The 23,794-nt window shown below is 46.8% G+C and overlaps 1 protein-coding gene across 1 annotated transcript in view; it reads left to right on the forward strand.

Annotated features, from left to right (window-relative positions):
- The window catches only part of si:dkey-12h9.6 (macoilin), a 34,146-nt gene that overhangs the window by 6,643 nt on the left and 3,709 nt on the right, over window positions 1–23,794 (forward strand). Inside the window, exons 6-9 of the mRNA XM_055873141.1 lie at window positions 18,065–18,560; window positions 18,904–19,062; window positions 20,214–20,387; window positions 22,964–23,090. Coding sequence (XP_055729116.1) covers window positions 18,065–18,560; window positions 18,904–19,062; window positions 20,214–20,387; window positions 22,964–23,090 — 956 coding nt within the window. The remainder of the gene's footprint in view (window positions 1–18,064; window positions 18,561–18,903; window positions 19,063–20,213; window positions 20,388–22,963; window positions 23,091–23,794) is intronic.

Here is a 23,794-nt window from a genome sequence, read left to right on the forward strand (position 1 = left end):
AGTTGTTTTCAGGTTAAGCCCTTTGGATGGGCCCTGGTAAGGCAGTTGTTTTCAGGTTAAACCCTTTAGTTGGGCCCTGGTAAGGCAGTTGTTTTCAGGTTAAGCCCTTTGGATGGGCCCTGGTAAGGCAGTTGTTTTCAGGTTAAGCCCTTTGGATGGGCCCTGGTAAGGCAGTTGTTTTCAGGTTAAGCCCTTTGGATGGGCCCTGGTAAGGCAGTTGTTTTCAGGTTAAACCCTTTAGTTGGGCCCTGGTAAGGCAGTTGTTTTCAGGTTAAGCCCTTTGGATGGGCCCTGGTAAGGCAGTTGTTTTCAGGTTAAGCCCTTTGGATGGGCCCTGGTAAGGCAGTTGTTTTCAGGTTAAACCCTTTAGTTGGGCCCTGGTAAGGCAGTTGTTTTCAGGTTAAGCCCTTTGGATGGGCCCTGGTAAGGCAGTTGTTTTCAGGTTAAGCCCTTTGGATGGGCCCTGGTAAGGCAGTTGTTTTCAGGTTAAGCCCTTTGGATGGGCCCTGGTAAGGCAGTTGTTTTCAGGTTAAACCCTTTAGTTGGGCCCTGGTAAGGCAGTTGTTTTCAGGTTAAGCCCTTTGGATGGGCCCTGGTAAGGCAGTTGTTTTCAGGTTAAACCCTTTAGTTGGGCCCTGGTAAGGCAGTTGTTTTCAGGTTAAGCCCTTTGGATGGGCCCTGGTAAGGCAGTTGTTTTCAGGTTAAGCCCTTTGGATGGGCCCTGGTAAGGCAGTTGTTTTCAGGTTAAGCCCTTTGGATGGGCCCTGGTAAGGCAGTTGTTTTCAGGTTAAACCCTTTAGTTGGGCCCTGGTAAGGCAGTTGTTTTCAGGTTAAGCCCTTTGGATGGGCCCTGGTAAGGCAGTTGTTTTCAGGTTAAGCCCTTTGGATGGGCCCTGGTAAGGCAGTTGTTTTCAGGTTAAGCCCTTTGGATGGGCCCTGGTAACGCAGTTGTTTTCAGGTTAAACCCTTTAGTTGGGCCCTGGTAAGGCAGTTGTTTTCAGGTTAAACCCTTTAGTTGGGCCCTGGTAAGGCAGTTGTTTTCAGGTTAAACTCTTTAGTTGGGCCCTGGTAAGGCAGTTGTTTTCAGGTTAAACCCTTTAGTTGGGCCCTGGTAAGGCAGTTGTTTTCAGGTTAAACCCTTTAGTTGGGCCCTGGTAAGGCAGTTGTTTTCAGGTTAAACCCTTTAGTTGGGCCCTGGTAAGGCAGTTGTTTTCAGGTTAAACTCTTTAGTTGGGCCCTGGTAAGGCAGTTGTTTTCAGGTTAAACTCTTTAGTTGGGCCCTGGTAAGGCAGTTGTTTTCAGGTTAAACCCTTTAGTTGGGCCCTGGTAAGGCAGTTGTTTTCAGGTTAAGCCCTTTGGATGGGCCCTGGTAAGGCAGTTGTTTTCAGGTTAAACCCTTTAGTTGGGCCCTGGTAAGGCAGTTGTTTTCAGGTTAAGCCCTTTGGATGGGCCCTGGTAAGGCAGTTGTTTTCAGGTTAAACCCTTTAGTTGGGCCCTGGTAAGGCAGTTGTTTTCAGGTTAAGCCCTTTGGATGGGCCCTGGTAAGGCAGTTGTTTTCAGGTTAAGCCCTTTGGATGGGCCCTGGTAAGGCAGTTGTTTTCAGGTTAAGCCCTTTGGATGGGCCCTGGTAAGGCAGTTGTTTTCAGGTTAAACCCTTTAGTTGGGCCCTGGTAAGGCAGTTGTTTTCAGGTTAAACCCTTTAGTTGGGCCCTGGTAAGGCAGTTGTTTTCAGGTTAAACCCTTTAGTTGGGCCCTGGTAAGGCAGTTGTTTTCAGGTTAAACCCTTTAGTTGGGCCCTGGTAAGGCAGTTGTTTTCAGGTTAAGCCCTTTAGTTGGGCCCTGGTAAGGCAGTTGTTTTCAGGTTAAACCCTTTAGTTGGGCCCTGGTAAGGCAGTTGTTTTCAGGTTAAGCCCTTTGGATGGGCCCTGGTAAGGCAGTTGTTTTCAGGTTAAACCCTTTAGTTGGGCCCTGGTAAGGCAGTTGTTTTCAGGTTAAGCCCTTTGGATGGGCCCTGGTAAGGCAGTTGTTTTCAGGTTAAGCCCTTTGGATGGGCCCTGGTAAGGCAGTTGTTTTCAGGTTAAGCCCTTTGGATGGGCCCTGGTAAGGCAGTTGTTTTCAGGTTAAACCCTTTAGTTGGGCCCTGGTAAGGCAGTTGTTTTCAGGTTAAGCCCTTTGGATGGGCCCTGGTAAGGCAGTTGTTTTCAGGTTAAGCCCTTTGGATGGGCCCTGGTAAGGCAGTTGTTTTCAGGTTAAACCCTTTGGATGGGCCCTGGTAAGGCAGTTGTTTTCAGGTTAAACCCTTTAGTTGGGCCCTGGTAAGGCAGTTGTTTTCAGGTTAAACCCTTTAGTTGGGCCCTGGTAAGGCAGTTGTTTTCAGGTTAAACTCTTTAGTTGGGCCCTGGTAAGGCAGTTGTTTTCAGGTTAAACCCTTTAGTTGGGCCCTGGTAAGGCAGTTGTTTTCAGGTTAAACCCTTTAGTTGGGCCCTGGTAAGGCAGTTGTTTTCAGGTTAAACCCTTTAGTTGGGCCCTGGTAAGGCAGTTGTTTTCAGGTTAAACTCTTTAGTTGGGCCCTGGTAAGGCAGTTGTTTTCAGGTTAAACTCTTTAGTTGGGCCCTGGTAAGGCAGTTGTTTTCAGGTTAAACCCTTTAGTTGGGCCCTGGTAAGGCAGTTGTTTTCAGGTTAAGCCCTTTGGATGGGCCCTGGTAAGGCAGTTGTTTTCAGGTTAAACCCTTTAGTTGGGCCCTGGTAAGGCAGTTGTTTTCAGGTTAAGCCCTTTGGATGGGCCCTGGTAAGGCAGTTGTTTTCAGGTTAAACCCTTTAGTTGGGCCCTGGTAAGGCAGTTGTTTTCAGGTTAAGCCCTTTGGATGGGCCCTGGTAAGGCAGTTGTTTTCAGGTTAAGCCCTTTGGATGGGCCCTGGTAAGGCAGTTGTTTTCAGGTTAAGCCCTTTGGATGGGCCCTGGTAAGGCAGTTGTTTTCAGGTTAAACCCTTTAGTTGGGCCCTGGTAAGGCAGTTGTTTTCAGGTTAAACCCTTTAGTTGGGCCCTGGTAAGGCAGTTGTTTTCAGGTTAAACCCTTTAGTTGGGCCCTGGTAAGGCAGTTGTTTTCAGGTTAAACCCTTTAGTTGGGCCCTGGTAAGGCAGTTGTTTTCAGGTTAAGCCCTTTAGTTGGGCCCTGGTAAGGCAGTTGTTTTCAGGTTAAACCCTTTAGTTGGGCCCTGGTAAGGCAGTTGTTTTCAGGTTAAGCCCTTTGGATGGGCCCTGGTAAGGCAGTTGTTTTCAGGTTAAGCCCTTTGGATGGGCCCTGGTAAGGCAGTTGTTTTCAGGTTAAGCCCTTTGGATGGGCCCTGGTAAGGCAGTTGTTTTCAGGTTAAACCCTTTAGTTGGGCCCTGGTAAGGCAGTTGTTTTCAGGTTAAGCCCTTTGGATGGGCCCTGGTAAGGCAGTTGTTTTCAGGTTAAGCCCTTTGGATGGGCCCTGGTAAGGCAGTTGTTTTCAGGTTAAACCCTTTAGTTGGGCCCTGGTAAGGCAGTTGTTTTCAGGTTAAGCCCTTTGGATGGGCCCTGGTAAGGCAGTTGTTTTCAGGTTAAGCCCTTTGGATGGGCCCTGGTAAGGCAGTTGTTTTCAGGTTAAGCCCTTTGGATGGGCCCTGGTAAGGCAGTTGTTTTCAGGTTAAACCCTTTAGTTGGGCCCTGGTAAGGCAGTTGTTTTCAGGTTAAGCCCTTTGGATGGGCCCTGGTAAGGCAGTTGTTTTCAGGTTAAACCCTTTAGTTGGGCCCTGGTAAGGCAGTTGTTTTCAGGTTAAGCCCTTTGGATGGGCCCTGGTAAGGCAGTTGTTTTCAGGTTAAGCCCTTTGGATGGGCCCTGGTAAGGCAGTTGTTTTCAGGTTAAGCCCTTTGGATGGGCCCTGGTAAGGCAGTTGTTTTCAGGTTAAACCCTTTAGTTGGGCCCTGGTAAGGCAGTTGTTTTCAGGTTAAGCCCTTTGGATGGGCCCTGGTAAGGCAGTTGTTTTCAGGTTAAGCCCTTTGGATGGGCCCTGGTAAGGCAGTTGTTTTCAGGTTAAACCCTTTAGTTGGGCCCTGGTAAGGCAGTTGTTTTCAGGTTAAACCCTTTAGTTGGGCCCTGGTAAGGCAGTTGTTTTCAGGTTAAACTCTTTAGTTGGGCCCTGGTAAGGCAGTTGTTTTCAGGTTAAACCCTTTAGTTGGGCCCTGGTAAGGCAGTTGTTTTCAGGTTAAACCCTTTAGTTGGGCCCTGGTAAGGCAGTTGTTTTCAGGTTAAACCCTTTAGTTGGGCCCTGGTAAGGCAGTTGTTTTCAGGTTAAACTCTTTAGTTGGGCCCTGGTAAGGCAGTTGTTTTCAGGTTAAACTCTTTAGTTGGGCCCTGGTAAGGCAGTTGTTTTCAGGTTAAACCCTTTAGTTGGGCCCTGGTAAGGCAGTTGTTTTCAGGTTAAGCCCTTTGGATGGGCCCTGGTAAGGCAGTTGTTTTCAGGTTAAACCCTTTAGTTGGGCCCTGGTAAGGCAGTTGTTTTCAGGTTAAGCCCTTTGGATGGGCCCTGGTAAGGCAGTTGTTTTCAGGTTAAACCCTTTAGTTGGGCCCTGGTAAGGCAGTTGTTTTCAGGTTAAGCCCTTTGGATGGGCCCTGGTAAGGCAGTTGTTTTCAGGTTAAGCCCTTTGGATGGGCCCTGGTAAGGCAGTTGTTTTCAGGTTAAGCCCTTTGGATGGGCCCTGGTAAGGCAGTTGTTTTCAGGTTAAACCCTTTAGTTGGGCCCTGGTAAGGCAGTTGTTTTCAGGTTAAACCCTTTAGTTGGGCCCTGGTAAGGCAGTTGTTTTCAGGTTAAGCCCTTTAGTTGGGCCCTGGTAAGGCAGTTGTTTTCAGGTTAAACCCTTTAGTTGGGCCCTGGTAAGGCAGTTGTTTTCAGGTTAAGCCCTTTGGATGGGCCCTGGTAAGGCAGTTGTTTTCAGGTTAAACCCTTTAGTTGGGCCCTGGTAAGGCAGTTGTTTTCAGGTTAAGCCCTTTGGATGGGCCCTGGTAAGGCAGTTGTTTTCAGGTTAAGCCCTTTGGATGGGCCCTGGTAAGGCAGTTGTTTTCAGGTTAAGCCCTTTGGATGGGCCCTGGTAAGGCAGTTGTTTTCAGGTTAAACCCTTTAGTTGGGCCCTGGTAAGGCAGTTGTTTTCAGGTTAAGCCCTTTGGATGGGCCCTGGTAAGGCAGTTGTTTTCAGGTTAAGCCCTTTGGATGGGCCCTGGTAAGGCAGTTGTTTTCAGGTTAAGCCCTTTGGATGGGCCCTGGTAAGGCAGTTGTTTTCAGGTTAAACCCTTTAGTTGGGCCCTGGTAAGGCAGTTGTTTTCAGGTTAAACCCTTTAGTTGGGCCCTGGTAAGGCAGTTGTTTTCAGGTTAAACTCTTTAGTTGGGCCCTGGTAAGGCAGTTGTTTTCAGGTTAAACCCTTTAGTTGGGCCCTGGTAAGGCAGTTGTTTTCAGGTTAAACCCTTTAGTTGGGCCCTGGTAAGGCAGTTGTTTTCAGGTTAAACCCTTTAGTTGGGCCCTGGTAAGGCAGTTGTTTTCAGGTTAAACTCTTTAGTTGGGCCCTGGTAAGGCAGTTGTTTTCAGGTTAAACTCTTTAGTTGGGCCCTGGTAAGGCAGTTGTTTTCAGGTTAAACCCTTTAGTTGGGCCCTGGTAAGGCAGTTGTTTTCAGGTTAAGCCCTTTGGATGGGCCCTGGTAAGGCAGTTGTTTTCAGGTTAAACCCTTTAGTTGGGCCCTGGTAAGGCAGTTGTTTTCAGGTTAAGCCCTTTGGATGGGCCCTGGTAAGGCAGTTGTTTTCAGGTTAAACCCTTTAGTTGGGCCCTGGTAAGGCAGTTGTTTTCAGGTTAAGCCCTTTGGATGGGCCCTGGTAAGGCAGTTGTTTTCAGGTTAAGCCCTTTGGATGGGCCCTGGTAAGGCAGTTGTTTTCAGGTTAAGCCCTTTGGATGGGCCCTGGTAAGGCAGTTGTTTTCAGGTTAAACCCTTTAGTTGGGCCCTGGTAAGGCAGTTGTTTTCAGGTTAAACCCTTTAGTTGGGCCCTGGTAAGGCAGTTGTTTTCAGGTTAAACCCTTTAGTTGGGCCCTGGTAAGGCAGTTGTTTTCAGGTTAAACCCTTTAGTTGGGCCCTGGTAAGGCAGTTGTTTTCAGGTTAAGCCCTTTAGTTGGGCCCTGGTAAGGCAGTTGTTTTCAGGTTAAACCCTTTAGTTGGGCCCTGGTAAGGCAGTTGTTTTCAGGTTAAGCCCTTTGGATGGGCCCTGGTAAGGCAGTTGTTTTCAGGTTAAGCCCTTTGGATGGGCCCTGGTAAGGCAGTTGTTTTCAGGTTAAGCCCTTTGGATGGGCCCTGGTAAGGCAGTTGTTTTCAGGTTAAACCCTTTAGTTGGGCCCTGGTAAGGCAGTTGTTTTCAGGTTAAGCCCTTTGGATGGGCCCTGGTAAGGCAGTTGTTTTCAGGTTAAGCCCTTTGGATGGGCCCTGGTAAGGCAGTTGTTTTCAGGTTAAACCCTTTAGTTGGGCCCTGGTAAGGCAGTTGTTTTCAGGTTAAGCCCTTTGGATGGGCCCTGGTAAGGCAGTTGTTTTCAGGTTAAGCCCTTTGGATGGGCCCTGGTAAGGCAGTTGTTTTCAGGTTAAGCCCTTTGGATGGGCCCTGGTAAGGCAGTTGTTTTCAGGTTAAACCCTTTAGTTGGGCCCTGGTAAGGCAGTTGTTTTCAGGTTAAGCCCTTTGGATGGGCCCTGGTAAGGCAGTTGTTTTCAGGTTAAACCCTTTAGTTGGGCCCTGGTAAGGCAGTTGTTTTCAGGTTAAGCCCTTTGGATGGGCCCTGGTAAGGCAGTTGTTTTCAGGTTAAGCCCTTTGGATGGGCCCTGGTAAGGCAGTTGTTTTCAGGTTAAGCCCTTTGGATGGGCCCTGGTAAGGCAGTTGTTTTCAGGTTAAACCCTTTAGTTGGGCCCTGGTAAGGCAGTTGTTTTCAGGTTAAGCCCTTTGGATGGGCCCTGGTAAGGCAGTTGTTTTCAGGTTAAGCCCTTTGGATGGGCCCTGGTAAGGCAGTTGTTTTCAGGTTAAGCCCTTTGGATGGGCCCTGGTAAGGCAGTTGTTTTCAGGTTAAACCCTTTAGTTGGGCCCTGGTAAGGCAGTTGTTTTCAGGTTAAACCCTTTAGTTGGGCCCTGGTAAGGCAGTTGTTTTCAGGTTAAACTCTTTAGTTGGGCCCTGGTAAGGCAGTTGTTTTCAGGTTAAACCCTTTAGTTGGGCCCTGGTAAGGCAGTTGTTTTCAGGTTAAACCCTTTAGTTGGGCCCTGGTAAGGCAGTTGTTTTCAGGTTAAACCCTTTAGTTGGGCCCTGGTAAGGCAGTTGTTTTCAGGTTAAACTCTTTAGTTGGGCCCTGGTAAGGCAGTTGTTTTCAGGTTAAACTCTTTAGTTGGGCCCTGGTAAGGCAGTTGTTTTCAGGTTAAACCCTTTAGTTGGGCCCTGGTAAGGCAGTTGTTTTCAGGTTAAGCCCTTTGGATGGGCCCTGGTAAGGCAGTTGTTTTCAGGTTAAACCCTTTAGTTGGGCCCTGGTAAGGCAGTTGTTTTCAGGTTAAGCCCTTTGGATGGGCCCTGGTAAGGCAGTTGTTTTCAGGTTAAACCCTTTAGTTGGGCCCTGGTAAGGCAGTTGTTTTCAGGTTAAGCCCTTTGGATGGGCCCTGGTAAGGCAGTTGTTTTCAGGTTAAGCCCTTTGGATGGGCCCTGGTAAGGCAGTTGTTTTCAGGTTAAGCCCTTTGGATGGGCCCTGGTAAGGCAGTTGTTTTCAGGTTAAACCCTTTAGTTGGGCCCTGGTAAGGCAGTTGTTTTCAGGTTAAACCCTTTAGTTGGGCCCTGGTAAGGCAGTTGTTTTCAGGTTAAACCCTTTAGTTGGGCCCTGGTAAGGCAGTTGTTTTCAGGTTAAACCCTTTAGTTGGGCCCTGGTAAGGCAGTTGTTTTCAGGTTAAGCCCTTTAGTTGGGCCCTGGTAAGGCAGTTGTTTTCAGGTTAAACCCTTTAGTTGGGCCCTGGTAAGGCAGTTGTTTTCAGGTTAAGCCCTTTGGATGGGCCCTGGTAAGGCAGTTGTTTTCAGGTTAAACCCTTTAGTTGGGCCCTGGTAAGGCAGTTGTTTTCAGGTTAAGCCCTTTGGATGGGCCCTGGTAAGGCAGTTGTTTTCAGGTTAAGCCCTTTGGATGGGCCCTGGTAAGGCAGTTGTTTTCAGGTTAAGCCCTTTGGATGGGCCCTGGTAAGGCAGTTGTTTTCAGGTTAAACCCTTTAGTTGGGCCCTGGTAAGGCAGTTGTTTTCAGGTTAAGCCCTTTGGATGGGCCCTGGTAAGGCAGTTGTTTTCAGGTTAAGCCCTTTGGATGGGCCCTGGTAAGGCAGTTGTTTTCAGGTTAAGCCCTTTGGATGGGCCCTGGTAAGGCAGTTGTTTTCAGGTTAAACCCTTTAGTTGGGCCCTGGTAAGGCAGTTGTTTTCAGGTTAAACCCTTTAGTTGGGCCCTGGTAAGGCAGTTGTTTTCAGGTTAAACTCTTTAGTTGGGCCCTGGTAAGGCAGTTGTTTTCAGGTTAAACCCTTTAGTTGGGCCCTGGTAAGGCAGTTGTTTTCAGGTTAAACCCTTTAGTTGGGCCCTGGTAAGGCAGTTGTTTTCAGGTTAAACCCTTTAGTTGGGCCCTGGTAAGGCAGTTGTTTTCAGGTTAAACTCTTTAGTTGGGCCCTGGTAAGGCAGTTGTTTTCAGGTTAAACTCTTTAGTTGGGCCCTGGTAAGGCAGTTGTTTTCAGGTTAAACCCTTTAGTTGGGCCCTGGTAAGGCAGTTGTTTTCAGGTTAAGCCCTTTGGATGGGCCCTGGTAAGGCAGTTGTTTTCAGGTTAAACCCTTTAGTTGGGCCCTGGTAAGGCAGTTGTTTTCAGGTTAAGCCCTTTGGATGGGCCCTGGTAAGGCAGTTGTTTTCAGGTTAAACCCTTTAGTTGGGCCCTGGTAAGGCAGTTGTTTTCAGGTTAAGCCCTTTGGATGGGCCCTGGTAAGGCAGTTGTTTTCAGGTTAAGCCCTTTGGATGGGCCCTGGTAAGGCAGTTGTTTTCAGGTTAAGCCCTTTGGATGGGCCCTGGTAAGGCAGTTGTTTTCAGGTTAAACCCTTTAGTTGGGCCCTGGTAAGGCAGTTGTTTTCAGGTTAAACCCTTTAGTTGGGCCCTGGTAAGGCAGTTGTTTTCAGGTTAAACCCTTTAGTTGGGCCCTGGTAAGGCAGTTGTTTTCAGGTTAAACCCTTTAGTTGGGCCCTGGTAAGGCAGTTGTTTTCAGGTTAAGCCCTTTAGTTGGGCCCTGGTAAGGCAGTTGTTTTCAGGTTAAACCCTTTAGTTGGGCCCTGGTAAGGCAGTTGTTTTCAAGTTAAACTCTTTAGTTGGGCCCTGGTAAGGCAGTTGTTTTCAGGTTAAACTCTTTAGTTGGGCCCTGGTAAGGCAGTTGTTTTCAGGTTAAACCCTTTAGTTGGGCCCTGGTAAGGCAGTTGTTTTCAGGTTAAACCCTTTAGTTGGGCCCTGGTAAGGCAGTTGTTTTCAGGTTAAACCCTTTAGTTGGGCCCTGGTAAGGCAGTTGTTTTCAGGTTAAACCCTTTGGATGGGCCCTGGTAAGGCAGTTGTTTTCAGGTTAAACCCTTTGGATGGGCCCTGGTAAGGCAGTTGTTTTCAGGTTAAACCCTTTGGATGGGCCCTGGTAAGGCAGTTGTTTTCAGGTTAAACCCTTTAGTTGGGCCCTGGTAAGGCAGTTGTTTTCAGGTTAAGCCCTTTGGATGGGCCCTGGTAAGGCAGTTGTTTTCAGGTTAAGCCCTTTGGATGGGCCCTGGTAAGGCAGTTGTTTTCAGGTTAAGCCCTTTGGATGGGCCCTGGTAAGGCAGTTGTTTTCAGGTTAAACCCTTTAGATGGGCCCTGGTAAGGCAGTTGTTTTCAGGTTAAACCCTTTAGATGGGCCCTGGTAAGGCAGTTGTTTTCAGGTTAAACCCTTTAGTTGGGCCCTGGTAAGGCAGTTGTTTTCAGGTTAAGCCCTTTAGTTGGGCCCTGGTAAGGCAGTTGTTTTCAGGTTAAGCCCTTTGGATGGGCCCTGGTAAGGCAGTTGTTTTCAGGTTAAACCCTTTAGTTGGGCCCTGGTAAGGCAGTTGTTTTCAGGTTAAACCCTTTAGTTGGGCCCTGGTAAGGCAGTTGTTTTCAGGTTAAACCCTTTAGTTGGGCCCTGGTAAGGCAGTTGTTTTCAGGTTAAACCCTTTAGTTGGGCCCTGGTAAGGCAGTTGTTTTCAGGTTAAACCCTTTAGTTGGGCCCTGGTAAGGCAGTTGTTTTCAGGTTAAGCCCTTTAGATGGGCCCTGGTAAGGCAGTTGTTTTCAGGTTAAACCCTTTAGTTGGGCCCTGGTAAGGCAGTTGTTTTCAGGTTAAACCCTTTAGTTGGGCCCTGGTAAGGCAGTTGTTTTCAGGTTAAGCCCTTTGGATGGGCCCTGGTAAGGCAGTTGTTTTCAGGTTAAGCCCTTTAGATGGGCCCTGGTAAGGCAGTTGTTTTCAGGTTAAACCCTTTAGTTGGGCCCTGGTAAGGCAGTTGTTTTCAGGTTAAGCCCTTTGGATGGGCCCTGGTAAGGCAGTTGTTTTCAGGTTAAGCCCTTTAGTTGGGCCCTGGTAAGGCAGTTGTTTTCAGGTTAAACCCTTTAGTTGGGCCCTGGTAAGGCAGTTGTTTTCAGGTTAAGCCCTTTGGATGGGCCCTGGTAAGGCAGTTGTTTTCAGGTTAAGCCCTTTGGATGGGCCCTGGTAAGGCAGTTGTTTTCAGGTTAAGCCCTTTGGATGGGCCCTGGTAAGGCAGTTGTTTTCAGGTTAAGCCCTTTGGATGGGCCCTGGTAAGGCAGTTGTTTTCAGGTTAAACCCTTTAGTTGGGCCCTGGTAAGGCAGTTGTTTTCAGGTTAAGCCCTTTGGATGGGCCCTGGTAAGGCAGTTGTTTTCAGGTTAAGCCCTTTGGATGGGCCCTGGTAAGGCAGTTGTTTTCAGGTTAAGCCCTTTGGATGGGCCCTGGTAAGGCAGTTGTTTTCAGGTTAAACCCTTTAGTTGGGCCCTGGTAAGGCAGTTGTTTTCAGGTTAAACCCTTTAGTTGGGCCCTGGTAAGGCAGTTGTTTTCAGGTTAAACTCTTTAGTTGGGCCCTGGTAAGGCAGTTGTTTTCAGGTTAAACCCTTTAGTTGGGCCCTGGTAAGGCAGTTGTTTTCAGGTTAAACCCTTTAGTTGGGCCCTGGTAAGGCAGTTGTTTTCAGGTTAAACCCTTTAGTTGGGCCCTGGTAAGGCAGTTGTTTTCAGGTTAAACCCTTTAGTTGGGCCCTGGTAAGGCAGTTGTTTTCAGGTTAAACCCTTTAGTTGGGCCCTGGTAAGGCAGTTGTTTTCAGGTTAAACCCTTTAGTTGGGCCCTGGTAAGGCAGTTGTTTTCAGGTTAAACTCTTTAGTTGGGCCCTGGTAAGGCAGTTGTTTTCAGGTTAAACTCTTTAGTTGGGCCCTGGTAAGGCAGTTGTTTTCAGGTTAAACCCTTTAGTTGGGCCCTGGTAAGGCAGTTGTTTTCAGGTTAAGCCCTTTGGATGGGCCCTGGTAAGGCAGTTGTTTTCAGGTTAAACCCTTTAGTTGGGCCCTGGTAAGGCAGTTGTTTTCAGGTTAAGCCCTTTGGATGGGCCCTGGTAAGGCAGTTGTTTTCAGGTTAAACCCTTTAGTTGGGCCCTGGTAAGGCAGTTGTTTTCAGGTTAAGCCCTTTGGATGGGCCCTGGTAAGGCAGTTGTTTTCAGGTTAAGCCCTTTGGATGGGCCCTGGTAAGGCAGTTGTTTTCAGGTTAAGCCCTTTGGATGGGCCCTGGTAAGGCAGTTGTTTTCAGGTTAAACCCTTTAGTTGGGCCCTGGTAAGGCAGTTGTTTTCAGGTTAAACCCTTTAGTTGGGCCCTGGTAAGGCAGTTGTTTTCAGGTTAAACCCTTTAGTTGGGCCCTGGTAAGGCAGTTGTTTTCAGGTTAAACCCTTTAGTTGGGCCCTGGTAAGGCAGTTGTTTTCAGGTTAAGCCCTTTAGTTGGGCCCTGGTAAGGCAGTTGTTTTCAGGTTAAACCCTTTAGTTGGGCCCTGGTAAGGCAGTTGTTTTCAAGTTAAACTCTTTAGTTGGGCCCTGGTAAGGCAGTTGTTTTCAGGTTAAACTCTTTAGTTGGGCCCTGGTAAGGCAGTTGTTTTCAGGTTAAACCCTTTAGTTGGGCCCTGGTAAGGCAGTTGTTTTCAGGTTAAACCCTTTAGTTGGGCCCTGGTAAGGCAGTTGTTTTCAGGTTAAACCCTTTAGTTGGGCCCTGGTAAGGCAGTTGTTTTCAGGTTAAACCCTTTGAGATGGGCCCTGGTAAGGCAGTTGTTTTCAGGTTAAACCCTTTGGATGGGCCCTGGTAAGGCAGTTGTTTTCAGGTTAAACCCTTTGGATGGGCCATGGTAAGGCAGTTGTTTTCAGGTTAAACCCTTTAGTTGGGCCCTGGTAAGGCAGTTGTTTTCAGGTTAAGCCCTTTGGATGGGCCCTGGTAAGGCAGTTGTTTTCAGGTTAAGCCCTTTGGATGGGCCCTGGTAAGGCAGTTGTTTTCAGGTTAAACCCTTTAGTTGGGCCCTGGTAAGGCAGTTGTTTTCAGGTTAAACCCTTTAGTTGGGCCCTGGTAAGGCAGTTGTTTTCAGGTTAAACCCTTTAGTTGGGCCCTGGTAAGGCAGTTGTTTTCAGGTTAAACCCTTTAGTTGGGCCCTGGTAAGGCAGTTGTTTTCAGGTTAAACTCTTTAGTTGGGCCCTGGTAAGGCAGTTGTTTTCAGGTTAAACTCTTTAGTTGGGCCCTGGTAAGGCAGTTGTTTTCAGGTTAAACCCTTTAGTTGGGCCCTGGTAAGGCAGTTGTTTTCAGGTTAAACCCTTTAGTTGGGCCCTGGTAAGGCAGTTGTTTTCAGGTTAAACCCTTTAGTTGGGCCCTGGTAAGGCAGTTGTTTTCAGGTTAAGCCCTTTGGATGGGCCCTGGTAAGGCAGTTGTTTTCAGGTTAAACCCTTTAGTTGGGCCCTGGTAAGGCAGTTGTTTTCAGGTTAAGCCCTTTGGATGGGCCCTGGTAAGGCAGTTGTTTTCAGGTTAAGCCCTTTGGATGGGCCCTGGTAAGGCAGTTGTTTTCAGGTTAAGCCCTTTGGATGGGCCCTGGTAAGGCAGTTGTTTTCAGGTTAAACCCTTTAGTTGGGCCCTGGTAAGGCAGTTGTTTTCAGGTTAAACCCTTTAGTTGGGCCCTGGTAAGGCAGTTGTTTTCAGGTTAAACCCTTTAGTTGGGCCCTGGTAAGGCAGTTGTTTTCAGGTTAAACCCTTTAGTTGGGCCCTGGTAAGGCAGTTGTTTTCAGGTTAAGCCCTTTAGTTGGGCCCTGGTAAGGCAGTTGTTTTCAGGTTAAGCCCTTTGGATGGGCCCTGGTAAGGCAGTTGTTTTCAGGTTAAGCCCTTTGGATGGGCCCTGGTAAGGCAGTTGTTTTCAGGTTAAGCCCTTTGGATGGGCCCTGGTAAGGCAGTTGTTTTCAGGTTAAGCCCTTTGGATGGGCCCTGGTAAGGCAGTTGTTTTCAGGTTAAACCCTTTAGTTGGGCCCTGGTAAGGCAGTTGTTTTCAGGTTAAGCCCTTTGGATGGGCCCTGGTAAGGCAGTTGTTTTCAGGTTAAGCCCTTTGGATGGGCCCTGGTAAGGCAGTTGTTTTCAGGTTAAGCCCTTTGGATGGGCCCTGGTAAGGCAGTTGTTTTCAGGTTAAACCCTTTAGTTGGGCCCTGGTAAGGCAGTTGTTTTCAGGTTAAACCCTTTAGTTGGGCCCTGGTAAGGCAGTTGTTTTCAGGTTAAACTCTTTAGTTGGGCCCTGGTAAGGCAGTTGTTTTCAGGTTAAACCCTTTAGTTGGGCCCTGGTAAGGCAGTTGTTTTCAGGTTAAACCCTTTAGTTGGGCCCTGGTAAGGCAGTTGTTTTCAGGTTAAACCCTTTAGTTGGGCCCTGGTAAGGCAGTTGTTTTCAGGTTAAACCCTTTAGTTGGGCCCTGGTAAGGCAGTTGTTTTCAGGTTAAACCCTTTAGTTGGGCCCTGGTAAGGCAGTTGTTTTCAGGTTAAACCCTTTAGTTGGGCCCTGGTAAGGCAGTTGTTTTCAGGTTAAACTCTTTAGTTGGGCCCTGGTAAGGCAGTTGTTTTCAGGTTAAACTCTTTAGTTGGGCCCTGGTAAGGCAGTTGTTTTCAGGTTAAACCCTTTAGTTGGGCCCTGGTAAGGCAGTTGTTTTCAGGTTAAGCCCTTTGGATGGGCCCTGGTAAGGCAGTTGTTTTCAGGTTAAACCCTTTAGTTGGGCCCTGGTAAGGCAGTTGTTTTCAGGTTAAGCCCTTTGGATGGGCCCTGGTAAGGCAGTTGTTTTCAGGTTAAACCCTTTAGTTGGGCCCTGGTAAGGCAGTTGTTATCAGGTTAAGCCCTTTGGATGGGCCCTGGTAAGGCAGTTGTTTTCAGGTTAAGCCCTTTGGATGGGCCCTGGTAAGGCAGTTGTTTTCAGGTTAAGCCCTTTGGATGGGCCCTGGTAAGGCAGTTGTTTTCAGGTTAAACCCTTTAGTTGGGCCCTGGTAAGGCAGTTGTTTTCAGGTTAAACCCTTTAGTTGGGCCCTGGTAAGGCAGTTGTTTTCAGGTTAAACCCTTTAGTTGGGCCCTGGTAAGGCAGTTGTTTTCAGGTTAAACCCTTTAGTTGGGCCCTGGTAAGGCAGTTGTTTTCAGGTTAAGCCCTTTAGTTGGGCCCTGGTAAGGCAGTTGTTTTCAGGTTAAACCCTTTAGTTGGGCCCTGGTAAGGCAGTTGTTTTCAAGTTAAACTCTTTAGTTGGGCCCTGGTAAGGCAGTTGTTTTCAGGTTAAACTCTTTAGTTGGGCCCTGGTAAGGCAGTTGTTTTCAGGTTAAACCCTTTAGTTGGGCCCTGGTAAGGCAGTTGTTTTCAGGTTAAACCCTTTAGTTGGGCCCTGGTAAGGCAGTTGTTTTCAGGTTAAACCCTTTAGTTGGGCCCTGGTAAGGCAGTTGTTTTCAGGTTAAACCCTTTGAATGGGCCCTGGTAAGGCAGTTGTTTTCAGGTTAAACCCTTTGGATGGGCCCTGGTAAGGCAGTTGTTTTCAGGTTAAACCCTTTGGATGGGCCATGGTAAGGCAGTTGTTTTCAGGTTAAACCCTTTAGTTGGGCCCTGGTAAGGCAGTTGTTTTCAGGTTAAGCCCTTTGGATGGGCCCTGGTAAGGCAGTTGTTTTCAGGTTAAGCCCTTTGGATGGGCCCTGGTAAGGCAGTTGTTTTCAGGTTAAACCCTTTAGTTGGGCCCTGGTAAGGCAGTTGTTTTCAGGTTAAACCCTTTAGTTGGGCCCTGGTAAGGCAGTTGTTTTCAGGTTAAACCCTTTAGTTGGGCCCTGGTAAGGCAGTTGTTTTCAGGTTAAACCCTTTAGTTGGGCCCTGGTAAGGCAGTTGTTTTCAGGTTAAACTCTTTAGTTGGGCCCTGGTAAGGCAGTTGTTTTCAGGTTAAACTCTTTAGTTGGGCCCTGGTAAGGCAGTTGTTTTCAGGTTAAACCCTTTAGTTGGGCCCTGGTAAGGCAGTTGTTTTCAGGTTAAACCCTTTAGTTGGGCCCTGGTAAGGCAGTTGTTTTCAGGTTAAACCCTTTAGTTGGGCCCTGGTAAGGCAGTTGTTTTCAGGTTAAGCCCTTTGGATGGGCCCTGGTAAGGCAGTTGTTTTCAGGTTAAACCCTTTAGTTGGGCCCTGGTAAGGCAGTTGTTTTCAGGTTAAGCCCTTTGGATGGGCCCTGGTAAGGCAGTTGTTTTCAGGTTAAGCCCTTTGGATGGGCCCTGGTAAGGCAGTTGTTTTCAGGTTAAGCCCTTTGGATGGGCCCTGGTAAGGCAGTTGTTTTCAGGTTAAACCCTTTAGTTGGGCCCTGGTAAGGCAGTTGTTTTCAGGTTAAACCCTTTAGTTGGGCCCTGGTAAGGCAGTTGTTTTCAGGTTAAACCCTTTAGTTGGGCCCTGGTAAGGCAGTTGTTTTCAGGTTAAACCCTTTAGTTGGGCCCTGGTAAGGCAGTTGTTTTCAGGTTAAGCCCTTTAGTTGGGCCCTGGTAAGGCAGTTGTTTTCAGGTTAAACCCTTTAGTTGGGCCCTGGTAAGGCAGTTGTTTTCAAGTTAAACTCTTTAGTTGGGCCCTGGTAAGGCAGTTGTTTTCAGGTTAAACTCTTTAGTTGGGCCCTGGTAAGGCAGTTGTTTTCAGGTTAAACCCTTTAGTTGGGCCCTGGTAAGGCAGTTGTTTTCAGGTTAAACCCTTTAGTTGGGCCCTGGTAAGGCAGTTGTTTTCAGGTTAAACCCTTTAGTTGGGCCCTGGTAAGGCAGTTGTTTTCAGGTTAAACCCTTTGGATGGGCCCTGGTAAGGCAGTTGTTTTCAGGTTAAACCCTTTGGATGGGCCCTGGTAAGGCAGTTGTTTTCAGGTTAAACCCTTTGGATGGGCCATGGTAAGGCAGTTGTTTTCAGGTTAAACCCTTTAGTTGGGCCCTGGTAAGGCAGTTGTTTTCAGGTTAAGCCCTTTGGATGGGCCCTGGTAAGGCAGTTGTTTTCAGGTTAAGCCCTTTGGATGGGCCCTGGTAAGGCAGTTGTTTTCAGGTTAAGCCCTTTGGATGGGCCCTGGTAAGGCAGTTGTTTTCAGGTTAAACCCTTTAGATGGGCCCTGGTAAGGCAGTTGTTTTCAGGTTAAACCCTTTAGATGGGCCCTGGTAAGGCAGTTGTTTTCAGGTTAAACCCTTTAGTTGGGCCCTGGTAAGGCAGTTGTTTTCAGGTTAAGCCCTTTAGTTGGGCCCTGGTAAGGCAGTTGTTTTCAGGTTAAGCCCTTTGGATGGGCCCTGGTAAGGCAGTTGTTTTCAGGTTAAACCCTTTAGTTGGGCCCTGGTAAGGCAGTTGTTTTCAGGTTAAACCCTTTAGTTGGGCCCTGGTAAGGCAGTTGTTTTCAGGTTAAACCCTTTAGTTGGGCCCTGGTAAGGCAGTTGTTTTCAGGTTAAACTCTTTAGTTGGGCCCTGGTAAGGCAGTTGTTTTCAGGTTAAACCCTTTAGTTGGGCCCTGGTAAGGCAGTTGTTTTCAGGTTAAACCCTTTAGTTGGGCCCTGGTAAGGCAGTTGTTTTCAGGTTAAACCCTTTAGTTGGGCCCTGGTAAGGCAGTTGTTTTCAGGTTAAACCCTTTAGTTGGGCCCTGGTAAGGCAGTTGTTTTCAGGTTAAGCCCTTTAGATGGGCCCTGGTAAGGCAGTTGTTTTCAGGTTAAACCCTTTAGTTGGGCCCTGGTAAGGCAGTTGTTTTCAGGTTAAACCCTTTAGTTGGGCCCTGGTAAGGCAGTTGTTTTCAGGTTAAGCCCTTTGGATGGGCCCTGGTAAGGCAGTTGTTTTCAGGTTAAGCCCTTTAGATGGGCCCTGGTAAGGCAGTTGTTTTCAGGTTAAACCCTTTAGTTGGGCCCTGGTAAGGCAGTTGTTTTCAGGTTAAGCCCTTTGGATGGGCCCTGGTAAGGCAGTTGTTTTCAGGTTAAGCCCTTTAGTTGGGCCCTGGTAAGGCAGTTGTTTTCAGGTTAAACCCTTTAGTTGGGCCCTGGTAAGGCAGTTGTTTTCAGGTTAAGCCCTTTGGATGGGCCCTGGTAAGGCAGTTGTTTTCAGGTTAAACCCTTTAGTTGGGCCCTGGTAAGGCAGTTGTTTTCAGGTTAAACCCTTTAGTTGGGCCCTGGTAAGGCAGTTGTTTTCAGGTTAAGCCCTTTGGATGGGCCCCGGTAAGGCAGTTGTTTTCAGGTTAAACTCTTTAGTTGGGCCCTGGTAAGGCAGTTGTTTTCAGGTTAAACTCTTTAGTTCGGCCCTGGTAAGGCAGTTCAGTACATAGAGAAAGTGGAGCCATTTGGAACTCATATAATGCCAAAGGAGGACATTTTTAGTTAATGCCCCACTTTAATATCCCTGTGCGTGTAGGAAGCAGAACTCACTGTGAGCTCAATACTCTGTAGCTATATATTGTCTTTGAAATATAGCTCTTTTGCCCTGCAGACTCAAAGTGGAGGCCTAAACCTGAGTCCAGTCAGTACCAGTGTCAGAACGGTGCTGTGGCGTCTGACGAGAGACTCACCATGGACTGCCTCCAGATCCAGAGCGGAGTGGAGCAGGGAGGGACCGAGAGGGGTGTGGAGGCAACAACGCTGGGAGACTCAAATCCCCAGCCACCCCCGTCCTTCAAACCCAGAGACCCCCCCACCGACGGTGGGACAGGAGGAAGGTCGACAGGAGGGTCGACTGAGTCTTCGGCCACCACCGAAAATCTACCTCAGGAGGAGCAAGGCAGCAAAGTCCCCCGTGCCGCCAAAAGCTCATCCTCCTCCCCCAAAGCACGCAGGATGTCCCCTGGCGCCGCTAGCATCCCTTCACCTCCTCCCACTGGCAGGGCTGATAGGAAGCAGAAGAACGGTGCCAAAACAGTCAGCCCCAATCGGCACGCCGCAGACAAGGGCCCCGCCGCGCCAAATCCTCACGCTGACCAAATCACTAAGTAGGGATACTCCGCCGCCATTCACTTTGATTTCATTGGCTTTGGAGACACACAGAGAGATGTGTCTCTTCTTATTCTCTACCTCTCTCTCTACCTCCCTCTCTCTCCCCCTCTATCTCTACCTCCCCCTCTATCTCTTTCCCCCTCCCTCTCCACCTCCCTCTCTCTTCACCTCCCTATCTCTCCATCTCCCTCTCTCCGCCTCCCTCTCTGTCCACCTCCCTCTCTCCCACCCTCTCTCTCTACTCCCTCTCTCTCTACCTCCCTTTATCTATTTCCCCCTCTCTTTCTACCTCCTTCTCTCCACTACCCCTGCTCCCTCCCCCTCTCCCCCATTTCCCAGGCTGGAGCAGGAGATGAGGAGGCTGAAGGGCGAGCTGCAGGCCAGCAGACAAGGTGAGCAGGAGCTGCGCAGCCACGTCTGCAACCTGACCAACAGCGAGCACAGCCTGAGGCCCGAGGTGTCTCTGCTCAGGCAGAACAACGAGCTGCTCCAGAGCAAGTGAGTGATAACATTGCATTTTATGGTCTATTTTGTTTTGCCTCGCATCGTGACCCTATTGCCCTGTCTGTCTGCCATACACTGTTTTTGGCTCCCCCTGCTGGTTAACCAGGTAGCCTAGTGGGTAGAGCATTGGGCCAGTAAACGAAAGGTCGTTGTTTGAATACCCGAGCCGACAAGGTGAAACATCTGTAGATGTGCCGTAATTCTACACTGTAAAACAACACATTTCCATGCACCTCTTTAGTGGATGTGACAATAATCAATCAATCAATCAAGTTTATTTTATATAGCCCTTCGTACATCAGCTAATATCTCGAAGTGCTGTACAGAGACCCAGCCTAAAACCCCAAACAGCTAGAATGCAGGTGTAGAAGCACCTGTTTATAAAGTTTATAATTATCATATGCACTGACACTCTGTTTGAAATGTTATGTCATGTCCCCCCTCTACCCCACCACCCTCCACATATGGCACTATTACACTGAGTATTGTACTCAAGCCAGGTTAGCACAAGTAAGCTATGTGGTGTAGTACCTTGATGCAATAATGTGATTATACTAAAATGAAGTAACTAACAATGTTAAAGATGCAGTCCGGGATCTTAAGCTCTTACAAATTCATAACATATTTTACACATTGGAATTCAAAACATTTCCTACAAATTGCCCAAAAAAACAGGACGGAACATGAAATGAATTACGTAGTACCCAATTGTGCAACATTTTCAGGGACCCGTTTTGGCTTGTGAGCACTTCTTTCAAAACTACTGGCTGAAATTATACTTTAGCTTTGGAGAATCACATGAAGTGCTACTGAAATATTTTTCACGTTTCGAACCTTCTAACCAATTTAGTGGGAATGGAATGTATTGATTCACATACACCAATGCTGCATGCGAAATGCACCTTATTGGGCCCATAGGACTCTGGTCAAATGTAGTGCACTATGTAGGGAATAGGGTACCATGTAGGATACAGACCAAATACCCCCTTTAGTCTAGAACAGGGATGGGCAAATTTGATGGGGGTGGGGGCCACCACTAGTGGCTCATGAGTTTGCGTACCCACAGGCCTCGGGCCTACAAAAGGGGGCATGCGGCAGTTGCCCATCCCTGGTCTAGAACATTGTGGTTTGACTCTGTGTTTCAGGATCTTGTCTCTGACCAAGACCAAGCAGAAAGATAAGCAGATCAGCGCCGTGCTAGAGAAGAAGACCAGAGCAGAGACAGAGGCCAGGCTCTCCATAGAGAAACAGCTGGCCGAACTCCAGGCTCAGAAACTAGAGGAGGCGGCCATCTTAGCTCGTAGTAGTCTACCAAACAGGTATGGCACTCACTCTCTCACCTTCCGCCATTATTTTGTATTCAAATGCATATAAATGTATGACTTGCATGTTACGCAATAACCTTTACCCTCAGATGCTATTGAGGTGCGTCCCAAATGGCACACTATTCCCTATGTAGTTCACTATTTTTGACCAGGGCCCATAGGACTATGGTCAAAAGTAGTGCACACTATATACAGTGCCTTCAGAAAGTATTCACACCCCTTGACTTATTCCACATTTTGTTGTTGTTACAACCTGAATTCAAAATGGATTCATTTTTTTTTTCTCACCCGTCTACACACAATAACACATAATGACAAAGTGAAAACATGTTTTTAGAAATGTTTGCAAATTTATTGAAAAGAAATAGAGAAATCTAATTTACATAAGTATTCACACCCCTGAGTCAATACTTTGTAGAAGCACCTTTGGCAGTGATTACAGCTGTGAGTCTTTCTGGGTGAGTCTGTTAGAGCTTTCCACACCTGGATTGTGCAACATTTGCCCATTATTATTAAACAAATTATTTTAGCTCTGTGAAATTGGTTGTTGATTATTGCTAGACAACCATTTTCAAGTCTTGCCATAGATTTTCAAGTATATTTAAATCAAAACTGTAACTCTGCCACTCAGGAACATTCACTGTCTTCTTGGTAAGCAACTCCAGTGTAGATTTGGCCTTGTGTTTTAGGTTATTGTCCTGCTGAAAGGTGAATTCATCTCACAGTGTCTGGTGGAAAGCAGATTGAAACAGGTTTTCCTCTAGGATTTTGCCGTGATCATTGCTCTGTTACGTTTCTTTTTTATCCTGAAAACTCCCCAGCCCTTAACGATTACAAGCATACCCATAACATGATGCAGCCACCACTATACTTGAAAATAGGGAGAGTGGTACTCAGTAATGTGTTATTTTGGATTTTCCCCGAACATAACACTTTGTATTCAGGATAAAAAGTGAATTGCTTTGCCACATTTCTTTGCGGCATTACTTTAGTGCCTTGTTGCTAACAGGATGCATGTTTTGGAATATTTTTGTTCTGTTCAGGCTTCCTTCTTTTCACTCTCTCATTTAGGTTAGTATTGTGGAGTAATTACAATGTTTTTGATCCATCCCAAGTTTTCTTCTATCACAGCCAAACTCTGTAACTGTTTTAAAGTCACCATTGGTTTCATGGTGAAATCCCTGAGCGGTTTCCTTCCTCTCCAGTAACTGAGTTAGGAAGAACGCCTGTATCTTTGTAGTGACTGGGTATATTGATACCCCATCCAAACTTCACCATGCTCAAAGGGATATTCATTGTCTGTTTTTGAATTTTACCCCTCTACCAATAGGCGTCGTTCTTTGCAAAGAATTGGAAAACCTACCTGGTCTTTGTGGTTGAATCTGTGTTTGAAATTCACTGCTTGACTGAGGGACCTTACAGATAATTGTATGTGTGGGGTACAGAGATGAGGTAGTCATTCAAAAATCATGTTCAACACTATTATTGCACATAGAGGGAGTCCATGCAACTTATTATGTGACTTGTTAAGCCCATTTTTACTCCTGGAATGATTTAGACTTGACATAACAAAGGAGTTGAATACTTACTGAGTCAAGACATTTCAGCTTTTCATTTGGTATTAATTTGTAAACATTAAATCTCAATTAAATCCATTTTAAATTCAGGCTGTAACACAACACATTTTGAAAAGAGCGTGAACACTCTGAAGGCAGTGTAAGAGTCAATGTTCCAGATCAGTGGTTCTCAAACTTTTTGGGGTCGGAGAAAATTCATCAGGGACCCTCATAATCAAAACACAAAAAATATCATACAAAGAGTTTTACTATGACTTTGTCGGTAGTGCATGGCCGGACTAACCAAGTTTCAGGCCGTAGGAAGGTACATTTTAAAGGCCTGCCTCTTGGCATCGGATAGAAAATGTTGCAGTTTTCAAGTTGAAATTACAGTGCATTTATGTATTGAGAAGTATTCAATACAAGACCTATTGAGTTGAAAAAATATAATTGGTGGAGTACTGTGGATACCAATAAACCTGTGACCCTCCCAGGCCCATGTTGCCCAGGGTTAAGAACATACATTGTAGATTAATAACATTGCATTGTATAGCACCCTCTAAAGTTATTTGGATCGCTTGGCCAAAATTAATTTAATCTGTTGTTGTTAGTAATTTTAAAACACTGAGATCTGACAGCGGACCCCCTGCAGTACCTCCACGGGTCCCTGAGAACCCCTGCTCCAGATCATTCCTAATTTCACCAACACTTGCTTTTCTTTCTTTTATTTGCTGTACTATTAACTTTATTTTCATTGCAGCCGGTAACAACAATCATAGTAAAAAAACATAATGATTAGTGAAGTATAATATTTGTTTAAAGCAAACAAAAGTACAGATGGATTTCAAAATGCCCCCCCTCCCCCCAAAAAAATCCCAAGATCGCTTGTTGTCGATGATGTCATGTTTCTTTGTGTTTGGACTACCCCACCTCCCCAATCCCACAAATAAGCAGCACCTCTCTGACCGCCTGAAACAAAGCATGTACTATTCTCTCTATCTTCCACCACACTAGGCAGGAACACTCTGTGACCCTAATGTTAAGGAAAAAAGAAAAAGATCTAGAGACAGAGTACAAACAACTACAGCTGGAGAGTCAAGGGAAAGAGGGCCGTCTAATAGCTCTAGTGAATGAAGTGGAGGTAAAAATAAATACAAGTACTACTCTTTCACATGAGTGGGTTCCGTACGAATGTACGTGTCGAGTTTGTGAGTTTTCACGTCTTGCTCGTTGTTGAAGTGATACTCCGTTGTCTTGTGTTTTTGGATATGCCGTTTTGTGGACTTGTGGCTTGTTGCGTGTGACTATCTGTGTCATTATTTGTGTTTGTGGATTTGAGTAGCAGGAAATGGTGTTTGGGCCAGTGCTTTGAGGACTTTCAGATCATCAGTTTTTTTTGTGTTGGCCTGAACTCAACGTACTGTAATGTGGGCACTTTGTACTTGCATTCATCGATACTGTATGCTAACTGTATTCATTTCACATATATTTAATATCTTGTCATTTGTGATTATTGTTTTCTTGTGGTGACATATACTTCATGAAGCATGCAGACATTGCAGAGGCAGAAGCCAAGCCTTTCATAAAACATTGTACATCTTAAAGTGAATTAATCATAGGTTACTAGTTAGTTATTTAGTAATACAACCCAATACAACTGTTACTACCTCCACTTAACTTGTGAATATTTAAAAACCTCTTTTACAAAAAACAAAGAAAGAATCAGGTCCTTAGAGCGTTTAAACAAATATTCAGCTCACATTGTTTTTTGAATGGCTGGCCATCAACCAATCCACCATCACTGTTGGAAATAGATATTGTGGTCAAGTGGTGCATTGGTTCCCG

The sequence above is a fragment of the Salvelinus fontinalis genome, chromosome 20 (assembly GCF_029448725.1).
Source record: "Salvelinus fontinalis isolate EN_2023a chromosome 20, ASM2944872v1, whole genome shotgun sequence".
Taxonomy (NCBI): domain Eukaryota; kingdom Metazoa; phylum Chordata; class Actinopteri; order Salmoniformes; family Salmonidae; genus Salvelinus; species Salvelinus fontinalis.